This window comes from Eptatretus burgeri, chromosome 17 (assembly GCF_056783735.1).
Source record: "Eptatretus burgeri isolate ZD-2024b chromosome 17, Ebu_testis_v1, whole genome shotgun sequence".
NCBI classification, from domain to species: domain Eukaryota; kingdom Metazoa; phylum Chordata; class Myxini; order Myxiniformes; family Myxinidae; genus Eptatretus; species Eptatretus burgeri.
Genome location: NC_140977.1, coordinates 60,133,163 through 60,148,026, shown reverse-complemented (window position 1 = coordinate 60,148,026; position 14,864 = coordinate 60,133,163). Strand labels below are relative to the sequence as shown.

At 46.1% G+C, this 14,864-nt stretch overlaps 1 protein-coding gene across 1 annotated transcript in view; it reads left to right on the top strand.

The window, feature by feature from the left end:
* Nucleotides 1–14,864, top strand: part of LOC147010268 (receptor-type tyrosine-protein phosphatase H-like) — a gene marked incomplete at its 3' end in the record, with an annotated part of 72,570 nt that overhangs the window by 35,260 nt on the left and 22,446 nt on the right. Inside the window, exons 7-8 of the mRNA XM_085862375.1 lie at nucleotides 1,496–1,750; nucleotides 8,461–8,569. Of these exons, the coding sequence (XP_085718501.1) occupies nucleotides 1,496–1,750; nucleotides 8,461–8,569 (364 nt within the window). The remainder of the gene's footprint in view (nucleotides 1–1,495; nucleotides 1,751–8,460; nucleotides 8,570–14,864) is intronic.

Below are 14,864 nucleotides of genomic sequence, written 5' to 3'. Positions count from 1 at the left end.
TGTAAATTGCTGCTCTCCTGAAACTTTTCACTGAAAAGTACCCATTATTGCCTGGAGAACAAGAGTCAAATGATATTCATCACATTCAATGGTTTTGGAATCAACAAAAATTGCATTATAGATTACATACTTTACTCTATTTTGAAAAGGGAACTGATAATCGTGATAATGACAAACTCAGAAAATGTAGTCAAATTATTGCACACTTCACTTTGAAGCGGCTTCATGCAAGCACACCTGGCCAGGGTGAAAGCCAAGGATGAGTGATTGAGTCACTCACCCGAGCTTGGTCGCCAGACACCTGACGATATTGATGTGGACCGTGGCGGGTTTACGAACTTCAAAGAGAACAGCTGTTTCAAAAAATACGTTCTTAACCAGCAGATTCCTTTTCCAGATGCAACCTCAACTACATTTGAGGCTCCCGTTTCGCTCATGCACTCTAAATTATGATGTAATGCCTAATTGGTGCTAACTAGTGGCATTCTTAATTGGACTTTGCACCAGATATTCTGTTTTTAAGTAATTAATTTGTTACCAGGACATGATTAGCCGTCGATGCATTCAGAATTATGATTTAAATGAAATTTCAGCTATTCCAGGTGGCGTTCGATCTCCTACCAAATGCACCACCACTTGCAGAACTCAACAAAGGCCTTTCAGGACTCTCATGAGTCCCTTCTGTTTTACATATCTCACGCCTCAAACCTTTTGCACTTCATTTTATGATTAAACCTCACTGGGCTCCCGGTGTAGCGGTGGCACTGCAGCAGTGATGAGGATGATGACGACAACATGTTGCTGTGCTTCAAAACGACTTTTCAGCATGTTTGTGGAGTCGGGGTTAGACACAGATACAATGGTTCATGCAGGAACTCCTCACACTGTGAGACATTTTTGACTTTCTTCACCAAACTTTGGAAGATCAGATCTTTCCTCTCGTTTCCAGATGTGGAATGATGCAGACGGTCCTCAGCCCCAATTAAATTCATGTGATTGTCTTCTTCTGGGAAATTTGAAAAGGCACTTTTACACAAAGAGCACAAAGGCTCAAGAATCCGAAGCCAAAAGTGTAGAATAGACGAGCACTTTTGTCATGGAATAGAGTCATTCTATTGGTCCGCTGTCGACGAAGTGTGTGGACAAAATGGTCGTCACATTGAACGAGCTGCACCTGACATACTTTATCTCCAAACTGTGTTGTCCTTACACGATGAATACATTACTGCTTTGTACACATTAACACTGGTAAAAGTTGTGTCGTTCTGTGTTATTTAAGTGCACACCATGGTTGTGCAGCTGAACATTGATAAGGGGGAAATGTGATCAACCAAGACCTGTTTGGAGAAATGAAGTTAAGCGACATAACGAAAGGAAGTTATACTGAAAACTGATGGCAAACATCTTATAATATTGGAAAATGTTTAACCAACTAAAGGTTTCTGTTTGCTTTGGATTTTTTTTAACTTTCCATTTCATGGAATGCCTTTCACAGATGTCATACCTCCCACCATGAACTTTTCCGTGACCCAAACAACTATCACTTTAAGATGGGAACATTCCCAATCAGGAAACGCTGTTTTCTACAAAATATCTTTTGAGCTTACTCGCTCTTCAGTCCAGGAAACCAACGATACTTCACTTAAATTGACGGGATTGAGACCGAAAACACAGTACAACATCTCCATCTCAGCTTGCTTACAAAAGTCAGGGAAATGCAGCAACCCCAACAACATTGAGGTCAAAACAGGTGTGTATCTTGTGTCGGTCTTTTTCCTGTCAAATGCAATCCTGTTGGGCCTCATCCCACATTGTCCCCTATTCTGTCCTCTTGCATACTAATTATCTTTATATAACACCTGTCGTTATACCTTTCCCACTGCCTTTTTACTGCTACGGATAAAAAATGAACTTAAATACTTACGTGTTAACTATTTCCAGGGTTGGAGAGTCTTACACAAATAAAAGGTTGTGTGTGTGTGTGTGTGTGTGTGTGTGTGTGTGTGTGTGTGTGTGTGTGTGTGTGTGTGTGTGTGTGTGTGTGTGTGTGTGTGTGTGTGTGTGTGTAGGTGTGTGTGTGTGTGTAGGTCCTTCGAAAGGACCGTTTACAAAACCCCCCCATCCACTTTCTCAACAATCCTCTGGAAGAAGTCTTTTCTTTCAAGCTTCTGGGTCTCACGATCTGCCATGACCTTTCCTGGGAAAGTCACATTTCCAACCTTGCCTCAAAAGCCAGTCGCCGACTGGGAATCCTCCGTCGTGCAAAGTCCTTCCTCGGCCCTCTTGAGCTCCTGACCACTTACAAAGCTTTTGTCCGTAGCCTGATGGAGTACTGCTCTCCCCTCTGGGCTGGTGCTCCTGCCTCCCACCTTTCTCGACTTCACGCTGTCGAAACCAGGGCTTTTAAGATCATTGGCATCTCCCGCAATGAAGCTGAGTCTTTGGGCCTCTCACTCAATCACCGCAGGTTGGTCGGTGGTCTTTCTGTCTTCTACCGACTCCTCTCCAGCCTTGCCCCCCTGCTCTCTCTGCGATTTGTCCCAACCACATTTCCACAGGGCGCTCAAGGTCCGCCAACAACCCCCTTCTGGTAAAACTACCAAAATCACGAACCACTGCTCATCTTCACTCTTTCATTCCTCCTTTTTCCCGCCTTTGGAATAAACTTCCTCACTCTATTCTTTCCCATTCTTCCCTTCAGGCTTTCAAAACAGCTGTTCACCACCACCTCTTATCTTCCCCCATCCAAATCCTCGATCTTTTCTACCCCCGATAATCCACCCAAGCCCACTTCCTTCAATTCTCCTGCTTTCCTTCCTGAAAGTCCCTTTAATGTCCATCTTCCCCTCGCCATGTTCCCCGTCCCATCCCCATCCCTCTCCCTTCCACAGTTCACCTGTGTCTGTTCCCCAATGTTTTGTCCCTTCCACTCCCGCCCCTCTTGTCTCATGCCTCCTTGCTGTGAGTTGTGTGTTAGCTCTCATACGAGCCTCGACCAAGGTATACAAGAAAAAAAAAAAAAAAAAAAAAAAAAAAAAAAAGGTGTTGGGTGTTTGTGTTAATTCAAACACCCCTTTTGAAGACAATTAACATCCTTATTTAATTATATCCTTCATCAGGCGCTCCTCAGCCCCCTCGCCCTCTGGGGTCGAAAGGCGTTTCCTGGGTAACCTTGCTGGGGTCTGAAGCCGCCATGTTTTTTTTCGCCTGCTCAACCTTCAGCCCGAAGCTCATAATCCAATTATTTGGCTGGAAAGCTAGTAATCGATTTATTTAGTTGGAATGCTCGTCATTGATTTATTTCATTGGAAAGCTGGTAATCGATTTATTTGGTTGCAAAGATAGTGATCGATTTTCTTGGTTGGAAAGCTTGTCATCAATTTATTTGGTTGGAAAGCGAGGATTCGATTTATTTGGTTGGAAATCTCGTAATCGATTTATGTGGTTGGAAAGCTCGTATTCGTTTTATTTGGTTGGAAAGCTAGTTTTCAATTTATTTGGTTGGAAGGCTAGTATTCGTTTTATTTGGTTGGAAGGCGAGTATTCGTTTTATTTGGTTGGAAGGCGAGTATTCGTTTTATTTGGTTGGAAGGCTAGTATTCGTTTTATTTGGTTGGAAGGCTAGTATTCGTTTTATTTGGTTGGAAGGCTAGTATTCGTTTTATTTGGTTGGAAGGCGAGTATTCGTTTTATTTGGTTGGAAGGCTAGTATTCGATTTATTTGGTTGGAAAGCTAGTTTTCAATTTATTTGGTTGGAAGGCTAGTATTCGATTTTATTTGGTTGGAAGGCTAGTATTCGTTTTATTTGGTTGGAAGGCGAGTATTCGTTTTATTTGGTTGGAAGGCGAGTATTCGATTTTATTTGGTTGGAAGGCTAGTATTCGTTTTATTTGGTTGGAAAGCTAGTTTTCAATTTATTTGGTTGGAAGGCTAGTATTCGATTTTATTTGGTTGGAAGGCTAGTATTCGTTTTATTTGGTTGGAAGGCTAGTATTCGTTTTATTTGGTTGGAAGGCTAGTATTCGTTTTATTTGGTTGGAAGGCTAGTATTCGATTTATTTGGTTGGAAGGCTAGTATTCGATTTATTTGGTTGGAAGGCTAGTATTCGATTTTATTTGGTTGGAAGGCTAGTATTCGTTTTATTTGGTTGGAAGGCTAGTATTCGTTTTATTTGGTTGGAAGGCTAGTATTCGTTTTATTTGGTTGGAAGGCTAGTATTCGTTTTATTTGGTTGGAAAGCTAGTTTTCAATTTATTTGGTTGGAAGGCTAGTATTCGATTTTATTTGGTTGGAAGGCTAGTATTCGTTTTATTTGGTTGGAAAGCTAGTTTTCAATTTATTTGGTTGGAAGGCTAGTATTCGATTTTATTTGGTTGGAAGGCTAGTATTCGATTTTATTTGGTTGGAAGGCTAGTATTCGTTTTATTTGGTTGGAAGGCTAGTATTCGTTTTATTTGGTTGGAAGGCTAGTATTCGTTTTATTTGGTTGGAAGGCTAGTATTCGATTTATTTGGTTGGAAGGCTAGTATTCGATTTTATTTGGTTGGAAGGCTAGTATTCGATTTTATTTGGTTGGAAGGCTAGTATTCGTTTTATTTGGTTGGAAGGCTAGTATTCGTTTTATTTGGTTGGAAGGCTAGTATTCGTTTTATTTGGTTGGAAGGCTAGTATTCGATTTATTTGGTTGGAAGGCTAGTATTCGATTTTATTTGGTTGGAAGGCTAGTATTCGATTTTATTTGGTTGGAAGGCTAGTATTCGTTTTATTTGGTTGGAAGGCTAGTATTCGTTTTATTTGGTTGGAAGGCTAGTATTCGATTTATTTGGTTGGAAGGCTAGTATTCGTTTTATTTGGTTGGAAGGCGAGTATTCGTTTTATTTGGTTGGAAGGCTAGTATTCGTTTTATTTGGTTGGAAGGCGAGTATTCGTTTTATTTGGTTGGAAGGCGAGTATTCGTTTTATTTGGTTGGAAGGCTAGTATTCGATTTATTTGGTTGGAAGGCTAGTATTCGATTTTATTTGGTTGGAAGGCCAGTATTCGTTTTATTTGGTTGGAAGGCGAGTATTCGTTTTATTTGGTTGGAAAGCTAGTTTTCAATTTATTTGGTTGGAAGGCTAGTATTCGATTTTATTTGGTTGGAAAGCTCGTAATCGATTTATTTGGTTGGAAAGCTCGTATTCGATTTATTTGGTTGGAAAGCGAGTATTCGTTTTATTTGGTTTTTGTAGCTCTCTCTGAGGTTCGGAGACCGGATTGCGGCGAGATAATGGTGGGTGGTTACACCTAGTATTGGTCTGGTCGCTCTGATGGTTACCATACCCAAGGAGTTGCTGTAGCTGTGTCCAATAAGCTGACCCCAATGATAATTGAGGTAACACCGGTCAACGAGCGTATTATGAGATTAAGGATTCGTCACTCCTTAGGTGTCATTTCCCTGGTCTCTGTTTATGCTCCGACTGAGGCGAGTGATCTCACCGTGAAGGATGCATTCTACGCCACACTCGAGTCTGTGGTTGATCAGTGCCCCAGACGAGATACACTTCTAGTCTTGGGGGATTTCAATGCATCGACTGGAACTGATAGGGATGGTTATGAGGTGTGTGTTGGTCCCCATGGGTCAGGAACTATGAACCAGAATGGCACTAAGTTCCTTGACTTTGCAAGAAGTCATGGACTTAGGGTGGCTGGTTCATGGTTTCAGCGTCCGCAAGCTCATCGCTGGACTTGGTATTCCAACGCTGGCGGTGTGGCAAAGGAGATTGACCATGTCCTCGTTGACGGTCGTTGGAGGATGATCCAGAACTGCAGGGTCTACCGGAGTGCTCAGTTCCTCAATACTGACCACAGGCTTGTTGTAGCAACTCTAAAGCTGCACTTTAAATCCTGGAGAATGGTACCATCCCAGCCTAGGCTGGATGTTGCCAAGCTCAGGGATGAGAGAGTAGCTGAGGAGTTTGCGAACAGGCTGAGTGGACACTTGGGGGGTCTGGGTGCTTTGGGGGGTCCTGAAGAGTTGTGGAGTGCCTTCAAGACCACCGTCCTTGATGTTGCCGGTGGATGCCTTGGAGCTCACCACAGGGCAAAGAAGAATTTTGTCTCTCAAGGGACACTGGATACCATTGACCAGAGTCGCAGGGCCAGGCTGAATGGCAGAGCTGAGCTGTTCAGGGAGCTGAGGCGTAAAACTGTACGTGCACTGAGGGTGGACAAGGAGGCCTATGTGCGAGGAATCTGTGAGGGGGTAGAGCATCACCTGTGGACAGGTGATTCTCGTCCCGCTTACAGGGGAATTCGCGCATTACGTTCATCCAAGCCCATCCCTCGGAGCACTGCAGTTCGAGCAGAGAGTGGTAGGCTCTTGACAGAGGAGTCTGAAGTGAAGGCCCGCTGGGCCGGTTACTTTAAGCAGTTGTACCAGGCTGATCCCCCAGCTGTCGAGTTGGACGTCAAGGGTGTTACAATCCCTGTTGCTGACCCTCGAATCAACTGTGGTCCACCTTCGCTTGTGGAAACACGGGCTGCGGTGAACCAGTTGAAACAGGGCAAACCTCCAGGGATCTGTGGCATCCATGCTGAACTTCTCAAGGCTGGTGGAAATGCTGCACTCGTGTCGTTGCATGCAGTTTTGTGCTCTGCCTGGAACACAGGCATCATCCCTACTGACTGGAAGAGGGGCCTCGTTTTCCCTCTCTGGAAAGGGAAGGGTGATCGCCAAGACTGCAACAACTACCAAGGGGTGACGCTGCTCTCAGTGCCGGGCAAGGTCTTTGCTCGGATAATTCTTGATAGGGTTCGCCACCATCTGCTTGAGCACCAGCGTCCAGAGCAGTCAGGCTTTACACCAAAGAGGTCAACGATTGACCGTATCCTTGCACTTCGTGTCCTCATCGAACGCAGACGAGAGTTTCGGCAGGGGCTGCTTGCAGCCTATGTTGATCTCTGTAAAGCGTTCGATTTAGTGAATCGGGATGTCCTCTGGAGGATTCTTGGTCTTCGTGGGGTGCCACCAAAACTGATCGATCTGATGTCTGAACTCTACTCTGGTACTGAGAGTGCTGTGAAGTGTGGTGGTACCATCTCTGACTTATTTCCAGTTGTTACTGGAGTTTGTCAGGGGTGTGTACTTGCCCCCACACTTTTCAGCACTTGTATGGACTGGATTTTAGGGAGGATGTCGGAGAGATCTAGCTGCGGTGCGTCGTTTGGGAATGTCAAGATCTCGGACCTTGACTTTGCACATGATGCAGTCATCTTTGCGGAGACTTTAGACATCCTCTTGGGGGCCCTCGAGGTGCTGAATGAGGAGTCGGAGCCGCTGGGATTACGGGTTTCTTGGGTCAAAACTAAGATCCAGGCTTTCGGTGACATCTTGGATGCTGCTGTCCTGTCTGTGTCTGTTTGTGGTGAGGATGTTGAGGTCATGGAGAGATTCACTTACCTTGGCAGTGATATTCATGTCTCTGCTGGCTGCGAGTCAGAGGTCAATAGACGTCTGGGTCGGGCCTGGGGAGTCATGGATTCACTGGATCATGGGGTGTGGCGCTGCCGGTACCTGTGCGGGAGGACGAAAGTCTGAGTCTTCAGGTCCTTGGTACTTCCAGTCTTGCTCTATGGATGCGAGACTTGGACTCTGACCAAGGATCTGAGACGGAGATTTAATTCCTTTGGTACCAGGTCTCTTCGGAGAATCCTTGGCTATCGCTGGTCGGATTTTGTGTCCAACGAGCGGTTGCTGAGAGAAACTCGGATGAGATTTGTTACCTGTGTAGTCCGTGAGCGTCAGTTGCGGTTTATGGACATGTGGCTCGTTTTCCTGACGCTGATCCTGCTCACCAGATTCTCTCAGCGAGGGAGTCTCATGAGTGGAGGAGGCCAGTGGGACGACCACGTGCCTCATGGTTGCAGCAGGTTGACCATCATCTCAAGGAGATGGTGATGGGCCTGGCATCTGCCTGGGGGATGGCCAGACGGAGGCCCCTGGAGTACCGGCGGAAAGTGGACGCAGCGACGCGCTGTTCTGGCACATGCTCCCATACCTGACCTGATTCAAATACAAATTCGCTGCTGTGTGACATGACAAGTCATACTGCTTGTAAGCAGTTGTCTCCTTGAGGATTTCAAACTTTCATCCACACCTCGCGTCTCAGTTAGGAGTCTGGGAATCGTTTACATGAAGAACTGACTCGAGGAGGCCTCCAAAATTGATTAAAATTATTCCCTTGTGATGTCCTTGCTTGTATTTCCTCATCATTTTGAAACCTCTTTTGCTGCTTTTGCAGTATTTTAGGAAGTTGTTTTGTGCATTTCATTTCTTTCTTCCATTGTCTAATTTGCTTGTGTCTTTATTATGTTCATGAAAGCTCTGGGTGACTTTGATTGGTAAACAATAGAGAAAACATTGTATTGTGAGAAACCTTTTGTGTTTTAATATCTGGTTCTTTTTGCACACCTTCACAGAAACACCAGTTCGTAACGCAGCCATCATCGGGGGAGTGTTCGGAGGGCTCATCCTGGCAGCCTTACTGATCATATCGTTCCTCGTCCTTCGCAGGCATTTCAAAAACAAGTGAGTCAGAAATGAAATGACCACGCGATCACATGACCTTCACTGAACATTGATCATTTCGAAGTGAACCCGGAGACCATCACCGAGGCTGGACAGAAGAGTATCAGTTGGTAAAGTTAACAAGTCTGTTGTCAAGAAGAGGAGGATGGCTAGGATCTTTATTATTAACCCCCTTGCTCTTGTAGCCAAAGATGGCTCCATAAACCAGCGAAGAAAAGCCACACAAGGTCTTCCACGACCCGAAATCAGACGTATAAAAAATTAAACAAGATAACCCTTTGTTCTTCGAAACCCCACCTGGGGATAATTGATGAGGTGAGAGCTAATTGGGGATAATTGATGAGGTGAGAGCTAATTGGTTATTTAGCTCTCATCACCTCGTGTTTCATCACCACGTGTTTCATCACCTCGTGTTTCCTCTCCATGTGTTTCATCACCACGTGTTTCATCACCACGTGTTTCATCACCACGTGTTTCATCACCACGTGTTTCATCACCTCGTGTTTCCTCACCTCGTGTTTCCTCACCACGTGTTTCCTCACCATGTGTTTCATCACCTCGTGTTTCATCACCACGTGTTTCATCACCACGTGTTTCCTCACCTCGTGTTTCCTCTCCATGTGTTTCATCACCACGTGTTTCATCACCTCGTGTTTCCTCTCCACATGTTTCCTCACCTCGTGTTTCCTCACCTCGTGTTTCCTCACCTCGTGTTTCCTCACCACGTGTTTCCTCACCACGTGTTTCCTCACCACGTGTTTCCTCACCACGTGTTTCATCACCTCGTGTTTCCTCACCACGTGTTTCCTCACCACGTGTTTCCTCACCACGTGTTTCCTCACCTCGTGTTTCCTCTCCACCTGTTTCCTCACCTCGTGTTTTCTCACCTCGTGTTTCCTCACCACGTTTCCTCACCTCGTGTTTCCTCACCTCGTGTTTCCTCACCTCGTGTTTCCTCACCTCGTGTTTCCTCACCATGTGTTTCCTCACCACATGTTTCCTCACCACGTGTTTCATCACCTCATATTTCCTCTCCACTTGTGTCCTCACCTCCCACAGCAGTGATTGCAACATTGGTGGTTTTGGTGCGAAGTCTTTGTTCCATGCTTTCCTTACCTCATGACTCATCCTCATGATTACGATGTTGTTTCGGTTTCCGGGGTCGATAGGGTTTTTTTGGGGGGCGGTGTTGATTCACTGGGGGGTTTCTCAGACCAACTTCCCTGACTTCCAAACATGAAGACAATGGATCACGGATAACTCCATGAACCGACGGGTTGTTCAGCAACCGCGGATGTCGATTGGGGCAAATTGGTCTCACAGGGTCCTCACGCACAACGTTGTGTTTCCTTATCTGCTGACCTAATTACCTCAGCTGCAGAAACACATTCTCAACGTTCCACCTGCATTGATTTATGTACGGCTGATCAAACCATCGGTGGTTGTTGGCTATCTAGGGTAGAGAATTAGTGCGGCACAACTTCCCATCAATTCATAATGTACATGCTTGCCAAACCAATGAAGGAAAAGACAACCAAACAGGTTTGAAACATTTACCAACGCAAGGCACGTATTTACAATCACCATATTCATAAGTCAAGTATTTACAAGGCATAGGCACACGAGGACAGTCTTACCCGTGGTACAGAAGGTTCACCTGAAACAATCTTAATTACCTTGGGACAGACAGGTGCGCCACATTCTCACCGGGAAAGAAGAGAGGAAGAGGGAGAGAAAGAAAGAATATCGAGGTGTGGTTACGGCTTCTTGCTTACCCCACACAAGCAGACAGGCTTGTGTTGATCCCAAAGTGGAGGGTAGAGAACAGAAGAAGGGGAAATGCGATGCATATGTCGGTGCGATATCGGAATCTTGTGTGCATGTGTTGCTGGAGTCACCGTGCCCGAAGACCGTGTGCCGCATTCTCCCTCAGAACCTTTTGGTAAGGTTAGTGCAACTCTCCCAGATGGACCATCAGCAAACAGGAATGGCATGGCAGACAGACAGCAGTGCCTCGTGGTTCATTCCCTTGCTTGGGATTTTATTGAGCCTGGAGCAAGGTGTGGCGTTGGTCTTTGCAATGACCATCAACTCTCTTGTGCCACCTCCCAATTGGTGTGCGCCGACCCAGCGGGGAAGTTCATCACGCCCCAAGCAGAGAACAGCCTTTGCAATTTATTTTTTTTTGTATACATTGTCGAGGCTCATATGAGAGCGAACACATAACGCACGACAAGGGGGGCATGAAACAAGAGGGGCGAGAGTGGGAAGGACAAAACAGTGGGGAACAGAGACATTAGGAGATCTGTGGAAGGGAGAGGGATGGGGAGGGAAACATGGGGAATACAAGATGGACATTACAGGGACTTTCAGGAAGGAAAGCAGGGAATTTGAAGAAGGTGGGTTTGTGGTGGATTAACAAGGGTAGAAAAGATCGAGGATTTGGATGGGGGACGATAAGAGGTGGTGGTGAACAGCTGTTTTGAAGGCCTGGAGGGAAGAATGGAATTGAACAGTGAGAGAGTTTGTTCCAAAAGTGGAAAAAGAGGTGTGGAAGAGTGAAGGTGAGCAGTGATTCGTGATTTTGGTAGTTTTACCAGAAGGGTGTTGTTGGCGGACCTTGAGCACCCTGCGAAAATATGGTGGGAACAAATCGCAGAGAGAGCAGGGTGGGGGGGGCGGGGGATAAGACCGGAGAGGAGACGGTAGAAGACAGAAAAACCAGCGACCTGCCTATGGTGAGAGAGTGAGAGGCCCAAAGACTTGGCCTCATCGCAGGAGACACCAATGATCCGAAATGCCTTGGTTTCCACAGCGTGAAGCCGAGAAAGGTGGGATGCAGGGTCACCAGCCCAGAGGGGAGAGCAGTACTCCATCAGGCTGTGGACGAAAGCTTTGTAAGTTGTCAGGAGCTCAGGTGGGCCGAGGAAGGACTGCACGACGGAGGATTCCCAGTCGGTGACTGGCTTTGGTGGCCAGGTTGGAAATGTGGCTTTCCAAGGAAAGATGATAGCAGATAGTGAGATCCAGAAGCTTGAAAGAAAGGACTTCTTCCAGAGGATTGTTGAGAAAGCAGATTGGGGGGGGGGAGGGGTCCAAACGGTCCTTTCGGAGAGACATAGTGAGAGTGTGAGATATGTCCAATTGAAAGACATGTTCCACGTGTTGGACCAGTTTGTGATTTTATCCAGATCTGCAGAGAGCGAAGAAGCTGCTGCTTGCCGGTCTGAGGGATGACAGATGGCATGGCAGAGGGTGGATCATCAGCAAAGAGATAAAGAGGATTTTCCAGAGGGTCTTAGAGATCGTTGATGAAAACCAGAAAAAGAACAGGGCCCAGAACGCTGCCTTGAGGAACTCCAGCCTGGACAGGAAGAGGGGATGAAAGAACTCTATTTAGCGCCACACGTTGACTGCAACAGGAGAGGAAGTCTGCTCGCCATGAGTGGAGATGGCCTTGGATACCATAGGAAGAGAGTTTGGTGAGTAGTGCAGGGTGCCAGACTGTGTCAAAAGCACGTGATATGTCCAGGGATACGGCTCGGATTTCATGTCCGGCATTGAGGACCTCCATCCATTGTTGGGAGAGCAGAAGTAGCATATCCAGGGTAGAGTGACCTGGTCTAAATCCAAATTGTTCGTCTTTCGGCTGCTCCCGTTAGGGGTCGCCACAGCGGATCATCCGTTATGATCCGCATACTGATTTGGCATTGGTTTTACGCCGGATGCCCCTCCTGATGCAACCCTGGTCGCCTCTTACGACACAGGAATAAGGATTGGGTTTCGCCATGATTCTGGGCTGCCCTACACCCTCTCATAGGGTGGCCCAGTGCAGAGCTCCCGTCATCAAGCGATCCTCCAACCCAAGCCTCCGAGTATCCGGATTACAGCGCACACCACTATGCCCGGTTGGTCTAAATCCAAATTGATGATCAGAAATCAGGCCATTGGAGAAGAGGAAGGATTTGATGTCTGAAGCGATGATGGATTCCATAACCTTGCTGATCATTGGGAGAAGGCTGATTGGTCTGTAGTTGCAGGGATCTGTTTTTGCACCTTATTATGCAGGGCAGTAATGTTTGCTGATTTTCAAGCAGATGACAGATGACCTTGAGCAAATGAGAGGGTGACTAGAACAGAGAGAGGGTGAGCAAGAGCAGAGGAAGAGATTTTTAGGACGTGGGCTGATGCCGTCTGGACCAGTTGCAGAATCTGAGTCGAGGTTTGACAGCAAGCTCTCCATCTTGTCAGGAGAAAAGGACACGGAGTTCAGGGAGAGTTGGGTGTGACTGGGTAAGGTGGGTCCTGAAGGCGATTGGTTTCAGACACAAGATTTTGATGCAAACACCAAGGTTAGGCATTCAGCCTTTTCACTTGCGGTCTCAGCAGTGTGGCCATTTGAGGTCAGGGATGGGATGGAGGCAGAACATACACCAGAATATTAAGCATTCAGTCGAGAACAGCCTTCATGTTGCAAGCACAGCTTACACCACTGGAATTGCAGCACCAGTGTAAGCTTTGATTGTGTTGTCACAGTGATTGTGGTGTGTGTGGTTGTGGTGTGGGCAGGTGCAGGGGAGAATAGGATGGAGAAAAAGGATTTGAAGCGATTGAGGAAGGGAGGTTCAAACAGATGGAAAATGACCGAGTCTAAACGATTGGGTGAAAAGGTCAGAGAGATAAAGTGCAAGAGCAGCAGAGCAGGTTTTTCGGACACGTGAACTGTTGCCGTCCGGTCCAGTGGCAGTCAGGGTCGACGGTTCAAAGAACCTTCTCTAACTTCTCATGTGCAAAAGACACAAAATCCAGGAGCAGTGTATTACGGCTGGAAAGGGTGGGTACCAAGAGTGAGAAGTTGGGAACACAATATTTAGAAACAAAAACAGAATTGAGGCATTCAGCCTTCTCACAAGCAGTCGGCTGTGGTGCCATTTGAAGAGTGGGAAGGGATGGAAGGGGAGCATACACCAGACATGGACTTGACAAGGTGCCACCAGGTTTTCGAGGAGGGAGACGAGTTTGAAAGGTCATTCTTGAGGTTGGACAGATGTTGTTTTCTGGCGATACAGAGAGTGGACACACACTTGTTGTGGACTTTTTGGAATGCAGAGATTGTCTTTGGTTGGATTCGCCTTCCAGGAAGAGAAGGCAGGTTTTTTTTTTTAAACAAATAAGCACTGACAACAAAAATCGGTGCCCACTTCTACCATTAAAACAAAATATCAAAGTGCAAACGAAAAAAATGATATCAAAAGTATATAAGGCTTTCAGATACTTGTGTGCTCTGGAACGGAAAGCCTTTGCCCTGGATGTTATTGGGTGACCGACAGTGACATCTCGTAGGCTGTTCCACACACACATTATTGCGGGTATTTAAGAACGATCATACTGAGTAAGTGACAAGTGACCACTCTCCGTCTTGCCAGTCAAACCCTGCACCCCATATCTTCCAATGGAGGAACATGCTCTGGTGAACCTTATTGGAGTCCATGATAGAGGGAGCACGGATGTCAGAAGTGCTGGAGCTTCCTCTGTGTGTCATCTCTACATTAGACCCAGACCTGCAACAGTTCTCCTTTGTGGTAGGTGGTCGACATTAAATTCCTGTGGAGGGGCCTTGATGATATGTACATCATGACTTTGCACATCATCCAGCTCCTTAAGATGCATGGTAATTGCAGACATCCATGTGAGAGGAGCATACTCCATTGTGTTCCGGACATGGGCTTTGTACACTCGGGCTCGGCCAGGTGGATAAAAATATGGAGCAATACTCTGAAGGACACTCACTCTTTGTCCCACTCTAACGGCAATGGAGATCACCTGAGACGGGAAAGCTCCGGGAGAACCTGACTCCAAGTATGCCCAGTTCATGTACTCATGTGAGGAACTTGTCACCCATAAAGAGCTCTGGAACCTGGATACTCACTCACTCACTGGATACAGTGGCCTGCAAAAGTATTCACCCCCTACCAATAATTCCACATTTAGATGAATTATGAATTATGTCGAAACAATATTTCCAAATAGACTTTTTTTATTAATAACTGAAGAGATCAAACTAAACACTGTTATAGTTGAAGGATGTTACATGTCAGGAATCCCTGTAAAAACATGTATAAATCAAAATTCACTGTTTGTAACAGTATTGTGCCCCTTAGGTCAGTGCTTGATGGAAGCAGCTTGTGCAGCAATGACTGTGACGAGTCTTTGTGGGTAGGTCTCTACCAGCTTCGCACAGTGAGATGGTGAAATCTTTGCCCATTCTTCACGTAACCATTTCTCTAGTTCTGCC